The sequence below is a fragment of the Pelmatolapia mariae genome, linkage group LG16_19 (assembly GCF_036321145.2).
Source record: "Pelmatolapia mariae isolate MD_Pm_ZW linkage group LG16_19, Pm_UMD_F_2, whole genome shotgun sequence".
Taxonomy (NCBI): Eukaryota; Metazoa; Chordata; class Actinopteri; order Cichliformes; family Cichlidae; genus Pelmatolapia; species Pelmatolapia mariae.
The window spans coordinates 29,007,300-29,020,428 of record NC_086241.1 but is presented as its reverse complement, the minus strand read 5'-3'; the positions used below and the strand labels follow the sequence as shown (position 1 = coordinate 29,020,428).

Here is a 13,129-nt window from a genome sequence, read left to right as displayed (position 1 = left end):
GTAATCATATAAACAGTAGTAGTCCCTTAATATTAGATTTTAAATCAGTCAGAGAAAACACATTCTTCAGTGTTTTGCTATCATACAGCAGTCTGTAAATCACTGATAACACATGTTAGTGCAGGTCCACAGCGTGTTTGGAAGCACTCGCTGGCATTTAGACTCCCGACTCTTCTGGACTGTAGACTTAATGAAGGGTTGGAACAAGTTGATACCAGTCTTGAGGAATTTATTTTAACAACCTTAAAGGAACACAGATGGAAGGACAGTGCATATTTTAAAGAGTTAGATTGGTCCTTTTATAACACCTTAATGACTTTAATCTGATCAGGACGAAGTGAGTATGTTTTTGGTTTTGTCTCGTTTCAGGTGAGTGTATCAGTGGTTTGGGTGGCTGAGCCTCCTCCACCAGTGCCAGGCTGGGTGGTGGCTCTGGCTGTGCTGGCAGGACTGCTGCTGCTGGCGCTGCTTATCTTCATCATGTACAAGGTAATAAACATGTCCATTGTCACTGTTCTTGTGCTGCTTTTTTCCTTTTTCCTAAGCTTCTGTAGTTTTACACTGAGACGTGTGCTCAGACGTTGCTCTTCTGTGTCAGATTAATGGGTGAAACAGCACTTTCACTACCAAATATAACCGACTCTTGTGCCCTCTTTTCTTCTTCTTCTCCTCCTGTGCAGTTGGGTTTCTTTAAGAGAGTCCGCCCCCCACAGGAGGACTGCATTGAAAAGGAGCAGCTGCAGCCAGAGGAGAACGGAAACACTGATGCCTAGATGTCAAACTGTGAGGGACTGATGGCAAATCAGTAGGGGGGGGGGGAAAAGAAATCAGGGTAAAAAGGCCTCTGAGAGCATTTCACTGTATTGACTGTTGGATGGCAGATAATGATATAGATTTAAAATTTAATTTTTAATTTTTATTTTGTTTTTTAAAAAAACTTGTCAACATGTATTTGTGCCAAAAGAGAATCTGGAAAACATCGATCAAACAAAATCCACAAAGTTTAGTGTTAAAGCAGCAGTTCGACTTTTCCTGACAAGCTGCATCACAGTGTGTGCGTGATGTCTGAACGACGCTGATGTTACGAACTGCAGATGTTTTGTGAGTTCACACATACATTTGTTTAATTTGTGAGAGTCGCATGATCAGATTGCCTGCTTTAAAAATATAAAGCTACAGCTTGATTAGCTTACCTTAGCATGGAACTGGAAACAAAGAAAATTCACCTCATCTTTTTGCATTAATGATATTAAAAATCACAACACTAAGTATTTATATAAACATTTAATAAATATTTTGTTCCCTAAAATCATTATTGATAAAATGTGTTAAAATGCTTTTACAAACTAGCTGTGAGAGCTAGCAAGTCGATCTCTTGTATTGTATTCAACATTTGAAAAATGCAGAATTTCATATTTACAATTCAAGCATTAAAAATTAAACAAGCTACAGCATATTAGTCAACATTAAAGCTGTCGGGCAGATCTTGTTATCTCTTCACAGAACCAGGCTAGCTGTTCCCTAGCCAAGCTAATCCACTGCAGTTTCATATTTAATATTCAAATACAAGACTGTTGTCATTCTGAACATCTAACATGTCCAAAACCGTTGAGCTATTCCTTTAACAAATCGAGAAACTTAATGGTTTTGTTCCAGCATGCAGTTGAAATCAAAATTACAGTTTTCCAGAAGTTATAAGAATCATAAACCACCTTAATTTGCACATTTTCCATCCAAACACAAATCCAGCAATGAGAGAAACGGCCTTGTTGTTATGTTACACTCAAGTCATTGTTTTAGAGTTTCTAAAGAGCAGTTAAATATTAATACAGCCAGTGATATTAAAGAATACCACAGACTGAATCAGTGGAGTTTAAATTAGCAAAGGTGTGCTATAAAAACACATTATCCCAGCTGAGACACAAGAAGCGTAAAACTTTAATAATAAAATTATAAATGCGGTGATGAACTAGAGGATTGTGGAGATTGAGTGTAGAGCCCAACCGATTTTAACTATTCCACGATTTATGTGTGTCTGTGTGTATAAAGGCTGATAACTAAAAATGTAAAAAGTAAAGAAGAAATGAGAGAAACACCATTCAGCCTTGTTATGAGTGTTGATGTTGCATAGATTGTCCACCAGAGGGCACTCTGCAACTTTTCTGTTGAAAATGTGGAACACCACAAACACAATAGCCAACTGATCCAAGCAGAGCGTAAACAAATAAAACACATATGTCACAGTGATGTGCCATATTATCTTAGTATGGACTCAAATTATTACTACGCAAAACAAATGTTTGTTTCATATGTGAGAATATCGGCCGATATATTGAATTGTTATCAGTTGGGTTCCACTTGTAATTTAGTAAATGTTTTTTTCTTTTTGTTTTAGTGACGTGATTAGTTGTGATCAACCAGCAATGTAAAAACAAACAATAACAAAGCAATACGGTAACTGAAGCAGCTAGTTAGCTGCATTCAGGTCTTTTTAGATGTTTGGGTAAAACTGGTTTATCTGCTGTAGCATGGGATGATGGGAAGGTCACAATAATATATTTGCCCTTATGTACGCTTGTTTTTTCTCTTCCTGCTTTGTGTGTGGGGTAGCTGATCTGAATTTCTCCTGTATGAGTTTGCTTTGGGATGTTGGTGGTTGTTTCCTTTGTATTTTGTACACAACGTTAATTAGAGTTTTAGAAGTTTGTCCAACTTTTTCAACACAATCAAGAAAATGTTTGGCCAAATGTAATTTTGTTTGTGCAGAAAATGGTTGAAAATCATTTTAAGTTCTTTCTGATTGGTCATTCCACAGAAGCCTCGTACCTCGCATCATTATGTTGAAGCTGATGTTATGTCGTGTCTCTGCAAGAAAAGAGCTGTAACTGGCTGAGAAAATGTTTCAGGCTGTATGGAAACTGGTTTATATTTGCCATACATTTCTAGCTTTGTGAATAAATAGTTTCCAGTAATAGAGTAAATGCATTCTAGATCCTAACAAGTATTGATAAATGAACAATTTCAGTTATTTTTCAAGTGAATAAATGAATGAAAAAAATTTTTTAGGATTTATTTTATTTTTAACCTGACCAATTGATGAAAGTATTAAAGTATTTAAGACATTACACATTTTGATGTTTAAGATTTGTCAACATGTGTAAATACCTGCAGTCAGTAGCTAGAGCAACAGCAATAGTAACTATGGGGGTGGAGCTTAACAGACTATTAGTAATTCTAACCTGGCAAAGTACGGGCTGTTATAGTGTTAGTGAGCTGCGACTTGAGTGTTGACATGATCACTTGGATTGGATTGTGTATTTGCAAGCATGTGATTGGTTAATGCTTCATTACATCATTGTAATCACTAGTTGAGGCCCGTTCAGCTCACACAGCAGCAAGCATTGAGTTTTATTTTGTAGTTTTAAATCACAAACTTCTTTTTTAAAAAGACTTGTAGTCCTTTTCACTGAATTGGTTGTGACAGTTTTTCCTGTACTGAGGCCTTTTGGATTTCTACTTATTTACATTCAGATTTCAGACTGGCAGCTTTGCTGGGAACAAGTTAAAACAAACGCAGGTTTCTATTTTGTGTTTTGAGTATATGACTGCTCTAATACTTAAGAAAAAAAGAAAAAAATACTTTGCTATTTACCCATATTGGGTTCGCATTATAAATTAATGTTTATGGCTGATTATAGGTTTACAAATATAATAATGCAGGTAACATTCATCATAAAAAAACAGGAAGACTTTAATAAGCACGTTATACATCATTGTTTTCTTTCAGTGGCATCTTAACCAATACTTTGAACCAACTTGAGCAAAGAGTCGTGTGTTTGTGTGGGACAGCACTTCTTAACAAATTAGTGATTTTGGTATGAGGATTGATCTTAGGTCAGTGCTCTCACGAGGGAGTCCAAACTGAGCGGCTTCACTGCACTGTTCATTTTTTCTATAAAGGTTTTCTAAGGTTGATTGTGTGTAAATTAGACCAAAACAGCATGTTTCTCTTTGCCAGGAGTCAGTTGGACAGAAATCTGTTCATTTCAGTATCAGTCATTTCAAATTACTCAGAAAAGCTGCAAATCGCTAAAACATTTACTTCTGTCCTAACATCTTTGATATGACCTTATTGTCAGCACTGTTGTCCTGAGCGATGATACAAAAGCCTTTGGTGAGTAGAGGAGTTTGTGTTAAATATGGAGGAATAAAAAAAAAAAACAAAGCCTCCTGGCAGATACGAGTGATTTGCAGCCAGTCATTTGTATTTAATATTGCTCCGTGTTTCTTTCTGCCCTAAGAAAATATTGACTATTTTTGATGTATGTATTCTTTCACATAGAGAATAAAACAATGATTTCATAAAGAGATGATTTTACCTTTAAACTAAAATAAACTGATTTGTTCACATCTGTTCAGTATTTTGTGGTGATCTCTTCTTTTTAAACCAGGCAACCTTTTACAAATGTGTATATGAATATTGCATTTCAATCACATCACCATGTGTAAAGTGGAGGGAGTTTGTACTTTACAGACTTAATGGTCACTTTTTGTTTTCATTTATTCCGGTTTTTGCATAAGTTGCTAAAAAAAAAATACTAGATTAGCTTACGCTAGGTACCTACAATGCTAATGTCTAAAACAAACAGCATTTACTGGAGAGACACATTAGACGTTTCCTTAAAATCTTTATTCTTTTCCAACCAGAAACATTAAAAACTTTGTGCTCCTCGTCTTGCTTCCATTTGACCGGTCATTGTGCATCAGTTAGCAGGAAGCTAAGGTCACTGCCTGGCTCATACTCCACTGTGGCCTTTTTCCTGAAACACATAATTACACACAAAAAAGAATGCATTTAAAAAATCCTGCTGATATTTGCTGGTCACTGGAATGACTCAACTTGTTTCGTGTTCTCAAATTGTGTGTTTGTCCTACTGATGATGTACACACCCTGGTTACACAGTCACATTGCCGGGATGCTGTAAGTTTAGATTTAGTTAAGAACATGTTAACATTAAACTAATAAAGGCTACAGTCGATTAGAAAGGAGATTGGATAAGTCAGTGTGATGTCCTCTCAAGTCATGAAAAACCTAAAGTGTGTGTTACCTGGTGAACAGTCTGGCCTTAGTGGTTCCCAGCAGTGTCGCTTTGTTTCCCTCCACTAGCAGCAGGGAGCCCTCCCTCAGACCCTGAAAACAAACAAAAGAGACGTTAATTTTCTAATGAAGCCTCTTCATCTTGGCATGAAAGATTTGAGCACTATTACATGTATGCAGGTCTGCTTCCCCTCACTCACCAGGACACACGGAGTATCAGGTTCTTCGTGGTACTGGGTGATCCTCTGCTCTCTGGTTTCCTACATGAAAACAAGATTCAAGATTGTAAGCACAGTGGAAACAGTGGAGGCTGAAATCACAGCTAAAAATATAATTATTGATGCGACAAAATGTTCAAAATAACCTTGTCGTTCACTCTTCTTTTTAACAAAAGATAAGGAAAACTGCTTATTGGTGACAAACTGTCCTCAGTTAATTCAGCGAGTGTATTTTAATAACAGCATTCCTGTTTTGCTGAGTACCTGCTGCTATACCACATTACAATGACACAGAAGAAAACCCAAACCAAAGGGGAAACTCAGGGTTTAGTATCTTACATGGACGCAGACTAGAGGAGCTGGGAATTGAACCACTGACCTTCCAAACAGATGACCCGGTGTACCTCCTAAACCACAGTTGCTCATGTCTGTTCAGCTAAATACTGCTCCCAAATGTGTGATGATATTAAAAAAAAATTATAAACATAAATAAAAACTAAAATATTTAAAGATACAAATCTAGGTTTATTAAGATTTGTCATTGTTGCAATCACCAAGATTGACCACCAGGGGGTGGTGGACACAGCAGTATATCTTTCAGAAAATAAATTTGTGCTTTATCGACAAAGTTTTTATGAAGTGATTGTTTTTCCTTTGTGATTCTTTCACAGCTGTTTGTTAACAAAAGCTAACAACTGATTGTCAATATAAAGCGCCTTGAGGCGACTTTTGTTGTGATTTGGTGCTATATAAATAAAATTGAATTGAATTGAATTCAATGTAAATCATTTTTCCAGCACAAAAGGCAATTATTCTTCAGTTCTTTTCTAGTGTCAGGATTTGGATTTGTTATGTTTTGGTTTGGTTTTCTTCTTCTTCTATATCATTACAGCATCAGAATCATTTCAGTATGAAATGTATGCAATAACAAAAATCATACTCCAGACTTCACCTTACCCTCTGACAGCTTGCAATGAGCAAACTTTTCCTGTTTTCTGACACTTTTACCATCTGAACAAGTAATGATGAAAACCACCCTTCCATGAATGCCCCTTACACCTCAGGAACGTTTTTAAACCATTTAAGAATAATTATATACAGAAATAATTTGGCAGAAATCTGAGAAGTTCGTGTTCTCCCTTAAGCTGGACACCAGATGCTTGCTGCCACGCCCTGTAGGTAGTGCAACTGCTACCCCATGGCCTGGCTCTATGAATTCAGTGTTTCACAACCCTCAAACTAAACATTACATGTCATCACATTGGTCAGAGCTACCCTAAATCGCTTTGTTGACACTGCAGCTTTTTTGTCAGTTGTTGCAGTTTTACAGCTCCGAGTGTTGCATAATTTCCTCAGGCTGTTTTATCACGTGTTAGCTGAAACTCGTGTCAGTCAAACCTTCTGCAAATCATCTGTCCCTTCATGCAGATTGTTTATAGACCCTTAAGGTCTAGAATGCATCCAGCTTAGGCTAGAATCCAGTGTTGGTTATTTTCTACTGTGTCTCCATTCGTTTCTGCAGAGATACTTAATATGACCACAAAATGCAGGTAGTGCATAATCATTTATTAAAAAGATTCCCACTGGTGTTATCGTCTTTCTCCTAACTATCATTCTGTGGCATGAAGTTATTAAGTAATAAACTGCAGATTTATCCATTCATCTTCTACGGCCCAGGTCAGAGGGGCTGTGGTCTCAGCAGAGAAGCCCAAAGCTCCCTCTACTCACCCACCTCATCCACCTCGTCCCAGGGAGACACGGAGGTCTTCCTAAGTAAGTCGAGAGATATAATCTCTCCAGTATGTCCTGTGTTTGCCCTTGGCTCTTCCTGGTAGGACATGTTTGTTATACATCATCTTGGAGGCATCCTAATCAGATTCCTGTACCACCTTAATTGTCTCCTTTCAAAGTGGACGAGCAGTTGATCTACTACTGCAGATTTACTGAGGTCCAAATTCACTCAGTGTAAGGCGACATCTTTTTAAAGCCAAGTGAAAAAGCTCTTTATTCCAAACCTCCATGGCACTTTCACCGTTTGGAGCTGTTTCAACAGCTTAATTTTTTTTTTTTACATATTACTCAGTGCAAACATGTTGTTGCTTTGTCGCTTCCAAACATATCTGCTTATCTTTGAGCAGAGGGCAGCCATAAAGCAATGTTAGAGTGTTACTTATAACACTGATACGGCATACAAGCAACAGCTCAGTGCAGTAATCATTTTTCTTATATCTGTCAACCAACTAGCAAAACAAAGACTGCTACATCGTTTTTCACTGATGATTTTTAACCTCAGGCTCGTAGCAGTTCAGGATTTTGAGTAGTTGTAATACTCCCAGTATCTCTGATCAGTTTCATTTAGCTGTATATTAGTGAAGGCTTCGCAGTGGACTGGGCTGGAGTGCCTGCAGCAAGAATTTCAGCTTCATCTAGTAGCAGTGTAAAGCAACAGAAAATAGAAATCCTCAAAAACAAGCATCCAAAGCTCTACTTGTTATAAAATATATAGTTATTTCCAGCTCTGACAATCAGCAACTCTTTAGATGATTATTTGCAGAGACAGAGGCTAAACAAACCTGCCCCAACGCCCTCCTCACAGCAAACAGAACCTCAGGCTGTGTGACTCACCCCCATGTGGCGGCTGGTGGGGTCGGCGTCCAGGTAGTGCGGGTTGATGTTGAAGGGGACGAGGCCAATGGCAGAGAAGGACGGAGGGAAAACAATGGGCATGTCGTTAGTGGTACTGATGCTGATGGTGGCCACATTAGTGCCTGCACTGGAGCCCATGTAGGGGACACCATCCTGGGCAAGGATTTAAAGAATGTGGGAGTAAAGAAAAGGGAGACAAGAAGTAGTCATACTACTTAAGTAAGAGCACGCAGGTTTCAGTGGTTTAATTTCTTTTTAATAATCAAGACAGAATTTTTCTGCAATTATTTTTTAAAGAATCTAATCGATTTGGTCTGTTGTTTATGTACATATTCATATAAAATGTGTACATGTATCCCCCCAAATCTATTAAATTTATTTAAAACCTTCATAAGACAATAGTATAAGTTTTTATAAAACATACACAAAATTATATTGAAATGAAATGGTTTTAATAAAAAAAAAACCATCTATCAATCTATATATATATAACCATTTGTAAAAATGTTACATTTTGCAATTATAAAGTATTTTGTTTGTTTGCCGTCTTATTTTGTTCCAGTAAATATTTTTGGATTAAATATACCTCCATCACTCTCTTCCTGATCTCCGTCACCACCTTGTTGTCATAAAGACTCTTCAGCAGCCGGAAAGTGTTGCCTCCACCTACAAACAAAAGCCTCTTTTAGCATCTCCATACTGCAGATCGGGTAAAGTAAAGGTTAGACGGTAATGTAGAATAAGAGTAAGAGAAAAAGTGTGAAATCCCTGAAGAAATTCCAAGAGCTGTTGCTTTCCTCGGATGTTCCTCACCTATAAAAATGCCCTCGGCCTTCCGGACAGCATCTACAGGGTCTGAGGCCTCGTGGATGCTGTCCACCTCATAACCTGCAGAAGACAAATGCTCTTATGACATGTAGGATTTGACTGAATTACATCTAGCAAAGGATGTCCTGTAAACTATCATATACACTGAAATCGAAAACAAAAACAAATACTGAAAGAATGCAGAAAAAATGGAGAAAACACCAAAATGCACATAAATAGACCAAATACACTGACTTACATCAACAAGATGCACAGAAAACATAAGGAAAATACACAGAATACACTAGAATATATAGAAGAAACTGCACAGAAAATACAGGGGAAAATGGTTTCAAAATACCATATAGCATAACACCTTAAACATGTGAATCACCCATAAATTATTACTATACTATGGAGGAGCGGTCTGTGTGTCTCAGTGATCCCATCGGCTATGATGTCAGATGGACTTGCCCCTGGTAGGGTCTCTTGTTGGACAGGGTTACTGGGACCACACCCTGCAGCATGACCTGAAAGGGAACTTCCAAGTCATGCTGGGAGGTAGAGCACCTGATTACTGGGCCTTAGCCCATGTGGTCCAGACAGGCACAGTTCAAAAAGGCAAATTGAACCCGTCTACTTCTTTGCTCAAAGAGACAGAAGCCTTCCACTTTGGTGCTCTCTGCTTTCCGCGGTTGATGTGATCCTGCTGGCTTCATTGGTGGGTCCAAGTCTGAAGCCAGGGTTCTGAGAAGGAAAAGGATTGAGTTCCCACTCCGAGTTAGAGACGAGTTGCTATCCCAAGTGGACGAGTTTAAGTATGACTGTGACTTGTTCACAAGATAGGGAAGTGGAAGATTGACAGACAGGGCTGTATCTCCAGTGATGAGGACTTTGTACTGGTAGATTGCTCTGAGCCATCAGTTTACCAACCGATTCACATCCACACCCTCACCTGTGGTCACAAGCTCTGAGCAGTGACCAAAAGAATGAGACTGGAGCTACAAGCAGTGGAAATGAGTTTCCTTCGAAAGGTTGGGCTTTCGCTAAGTGATAGTGTGGCGAGTTCAGTCATTCAGGTAGAATTTAGAATGACTGAACCACTCCTCCACACCAAAAGGAGCCAGTTAAGCGGATTTGGGCATCTGATTAGGATGTCTCCTGAATGTCTCCTGGGCAAGTGTTCCAGGCATGTCCTAGACCCAGATACACTGGATTAATTACATCTCTTGCCTGGCCTAGGAATGCCATGCTGCTCCCCAACATCAGCTACAAGCAGTTGCTGGACTTCTGTCCTTTTGCTGCTACTGTCAATGACCCGGCCCCAGATAAGTGGCAAAAAATGTATAGATGGATATACAGAAAAATTCCTAGAAACACTGAATACTGTGCTTTCCAAAACAAAATATAGAATATATACACACCCTCAAATATTAAAGTAAGAGAAAAATGTAGAACACAACTCCTAAATAAATGTAGGTATATTTTTTTAAACATGAACACAAAGGCATATAATTACTTAAGGCTTTATAAGTATGAAACTAACAAGCAGGTGTACAGTATGAGACTCAAAAATAATCTGTTACATGAACCTACCGAGAGTCTTAAACTTGTCCCTGGCTAACTTAGTGTAGGCGTCTCTGTCATGGAGAGCATAAGGAACAAACAGCACCCTCTTCACGTCTCTGAAATACATACAAACAGATTCATGATAAACACCAGACAGGCCATCATAGGAGTCCTACCTCAAGGCCAGTCGTGAATGTCTGTACACTAAACTTAAAAAGATTTCATTCTAAGGATTTTCGCTGCCCTCTGTCCATAACTTTACAGTATTACATTGATGCTGAGTAGCAGAGCTAAGAATATTTATTAGGTACTCTATATAATTACATTTTATTAATTTCATGGGTTTTCAAACACAAGTTGTGTTTACCATTAAATACAACCTCATGAACAGATTAAAAGTGCAGCATAATTTAAATTTCATACATATAAGTAGGCAGACTTATATATGAACCAGAAAACTGTGCCCATTCTTTGCTGTTCTGGTTTTCTACAACATATTTATTTCTGATCAGCTATTCTGATTTCCTTTTCCTTCCAACCCCCTCATCCCAACCCCCCACCCCACTCTGCCACCACCCTGAAAAATTCTGCAAACGCCCCTGCTCGTAGAGGGATTTACAAAGAATCGAATACAAATGCATATATAATCCACGTTTGCTCAGTAAACTGACAAAATAAAAAATAAAAACTTTCATTTTTCTTTTACGTCTTTGCATGTCACTTGACTTTGACCCCACTTCCTGTTTCCTGACCCCATTGTCAACTTTCTGGCCCACGTATATGAACCGCGCCGCTAACTTACTTTCCAAAGAAGCTGGAGATGTGCTGCTGACAGTGCTCCAGGTAACCACTGCCGTGCAAAGTGGAGTTGGACACGAGCAGGAGTCTCGTCTTCATCTTGGCTCGAATAGAAAAACAGAAGAAAACCCACACAAGTTTCAGTGCGGCGGAGTCCAGAGGTCCGGGGTCACAGTTCAGCTGTGATTAGGCTGATAGCGGTTTTTTGACAGCCCGTAAACCGGCTCTCATCAACTCTGATCCCGCCACGGAAGGAGAGTTCACCTGGGAGCCGTTTAAAGCTCACAGCAGCATTCACGGTGCAGCACACCGTGTTACTGTCAGAGCCGCTCTGTCCTTTCTACTTTAAACTTACGCTGGATCCAGCTAATACTTTTTATAAGGAGTAGTTATATTTGATCAATTTTACCACTAGCGGAAACAACACTAGCGCTTCTAGCCAAGTACTTTCACAATAAAAGTACCTCCATTTCGTTCCTCCTCAATTCTGCCAAAATAAAAGCGTCTTTTTTCTTGCAAGTCTATCTTTCAGTTCTAACAAAACAAAAGTCCTTCTTCATGGGCTGCTCACAGTCCAGTAAAATCCTTTCAGGGTAGAATTCTCTTTTTCTCCTTTCTCTTGAGTTATGTCAAATTAAAGCCTTGTATTTCCTTTCTGGATTTCCCCAAGTTTATCAGAATATAAGTATTCTGTACTTTTTCTTCCACTACTACTTTGTTGGTCTTCCATGGGTCCATTTAGAATAACAGGTGTTCCCTTAGCCTTGCTTTTTCCTCTCCATCTTGTTTCCTGAAAACATGTGTACAAAGTGATTTCTAGATATAAATACAGAAAAAAGGTCATTTGTACTTTCATACAAAATTCATTATCTCAAGCTCAGAAGTTTTCTTTGTTCAGTGACCCAGCCAACAGGAACACACTAACATGGTGGGGGAAAAAAGAAAAAAAAATCTTGTGAAAGTAAGTGATACAAAGTTGTGTCAGCATTTATATGTATTTGCTCACTGAGCCCTCACATCACTGTGGTTTGAGCATAACCTGAATAATGAGCTGGAATAAACCTGTTAGTGCTCACAGTCTCACCCACCGTTTCTTCTTCAGATTGGTTTAATAGAAATGCAAAATTCTGTGAAGAAACTTTTAAAACTCTAAACTGAGATAATAAAAAATGGAAAAAATGGACAAGGATGAACAATGATAAAAAGTAAATAAATAAAAATCATTATAATATATAGAACTTACCTAGAATATATTTTCTGAGACTAAGAAAAGTCATGCAACATAATAAATGCATTACAATGAAAGTTTGATTTTGCTCTATAAAAAAAGAACTGAAAAATAGTTTCATAAACATTCTTGGTGCTGTTTGGCCAAAAATTTGAATTAAGTAAGTAATATCACTGCATTTAAGAGGCTGTCAAAACAGGACTGATACATTTGGATTTTTCCTGCTTTTAAATATGTAAAGTGTAAAATTATATCATGAACAACATCAAATCATTATCATGCCCTAAAAACATATGTCCATTTATTTTCTTTCTGTAACAATAAGATAAATGCGAAATATTAAATTAAATTATAATTAATTATAATTAATGCAGTAATAACAAAACAGTAGTAATAATAAAATAAAAGAGCAATAAAAACAACATTTCCTGTTTTCAAAATTAAATTGTTAAAAATAATTACCAAACATTTACCATTGTTTAAATGCTCATGGACATAACTGTAAATGAGTACAGACAATAAACACACGATGACACTATGTTTTTTTGTAAAGTTTTTTTTTTTTTTAAATTACATGAAAAGAAATTCTCAAAGTAAAGTAAAGTCATAAAAAGGGCACCTGTTTTAATTGTTTGGTTTTTTCCCGGTAAATACAGAATAAGAAAAACTTATAATAACTTAAAATACGTTTTTAAAAAGTATTTACGATGATTTTTGTTTGCGGACTTTTTTGAAAGCAGGACTCTGCTGTAATGGAGTACTTTT

General features: G+C 37.6%; 2 protein-coding genes across 2 annotated transcripts in view; one reads left to right on the top strand and one right to left on the bottom strand.

Moving 5' to 3' along the window:
- Nucleotides 1-4,408, top strand: part of itgav (integrin, alpha V) — a 41,783-nt gene extending 37,375 nt beyond the window's left edge. The window contains exons 31-32 of the mRNA XM_063497024.1: nt 370-489; nt 681-4,408. Coding sequence (XP_063353094.1) covers nt 370-489; nt 681-773 — 213 coding nt within the window. The 3' untranslated portion in view covers nt 774-4,408. The remainder of the gene's footprint in view (nt 1-369; nt 490-680) is intronic.
- Nucleotides 4,409-4,688: 280 nt separating this feature from the next.
- si:dkey-69o16.5 (Alpha-aspartyl dipeptidase-like) lies at nt 4,689-11,545 on the bottom strand. The gene is made up of 8 exons (XM_063499104.1): nt 11,141-11,545; nt 10,366-10,454; nt 8,776-8,850; nt 8,549-8,628; nt 7,942-8,115; nt 5,299-5,358; nt 5,109-5,191; nt 4,689-4,820 (listed from the first exon to the last, which is right to left on the bottom strand). The coding sequence occupies exons 1-8, from the start codon at nt 11,233-11,235 to the stop codon at nt 4,754-4,756; spliced, it is 723 nt and encodes a 240-aa protein (XP_063355174.1). The 5' UTR covers nt 11,236-11,545; the 3' UTR covers nt 4,689-4,753.
- Nucleotides 11,546-13,129: the final 1,584 nt, after the last annotated feature.

Bases quoted from the DNA above. Each gene is read 5' to 3' on its own strand.
- si:dkey-69o16.5 (XM_063499104.1), bottom strand. From the start codon at position 11,235: ATGAAGACGAGACTCCTGCTCGTGTCCAACTCCACTTTGCACGGCAGT. The intron at 8,116-8,548 runs GTATATTTAATC...ATCCTTGCCCAG, and splicing joins TCAGGAAGAGAGTGATGGAG to GATGGTGTCCCCTACATGGG. The intron at 5,359-7,941 runs GTGAGTCACACA...GTTTTCATGTAG, and splicing joins CCACCAGCCGCCACATGGGG to GAAACCAGAGAGCAGAGGAT.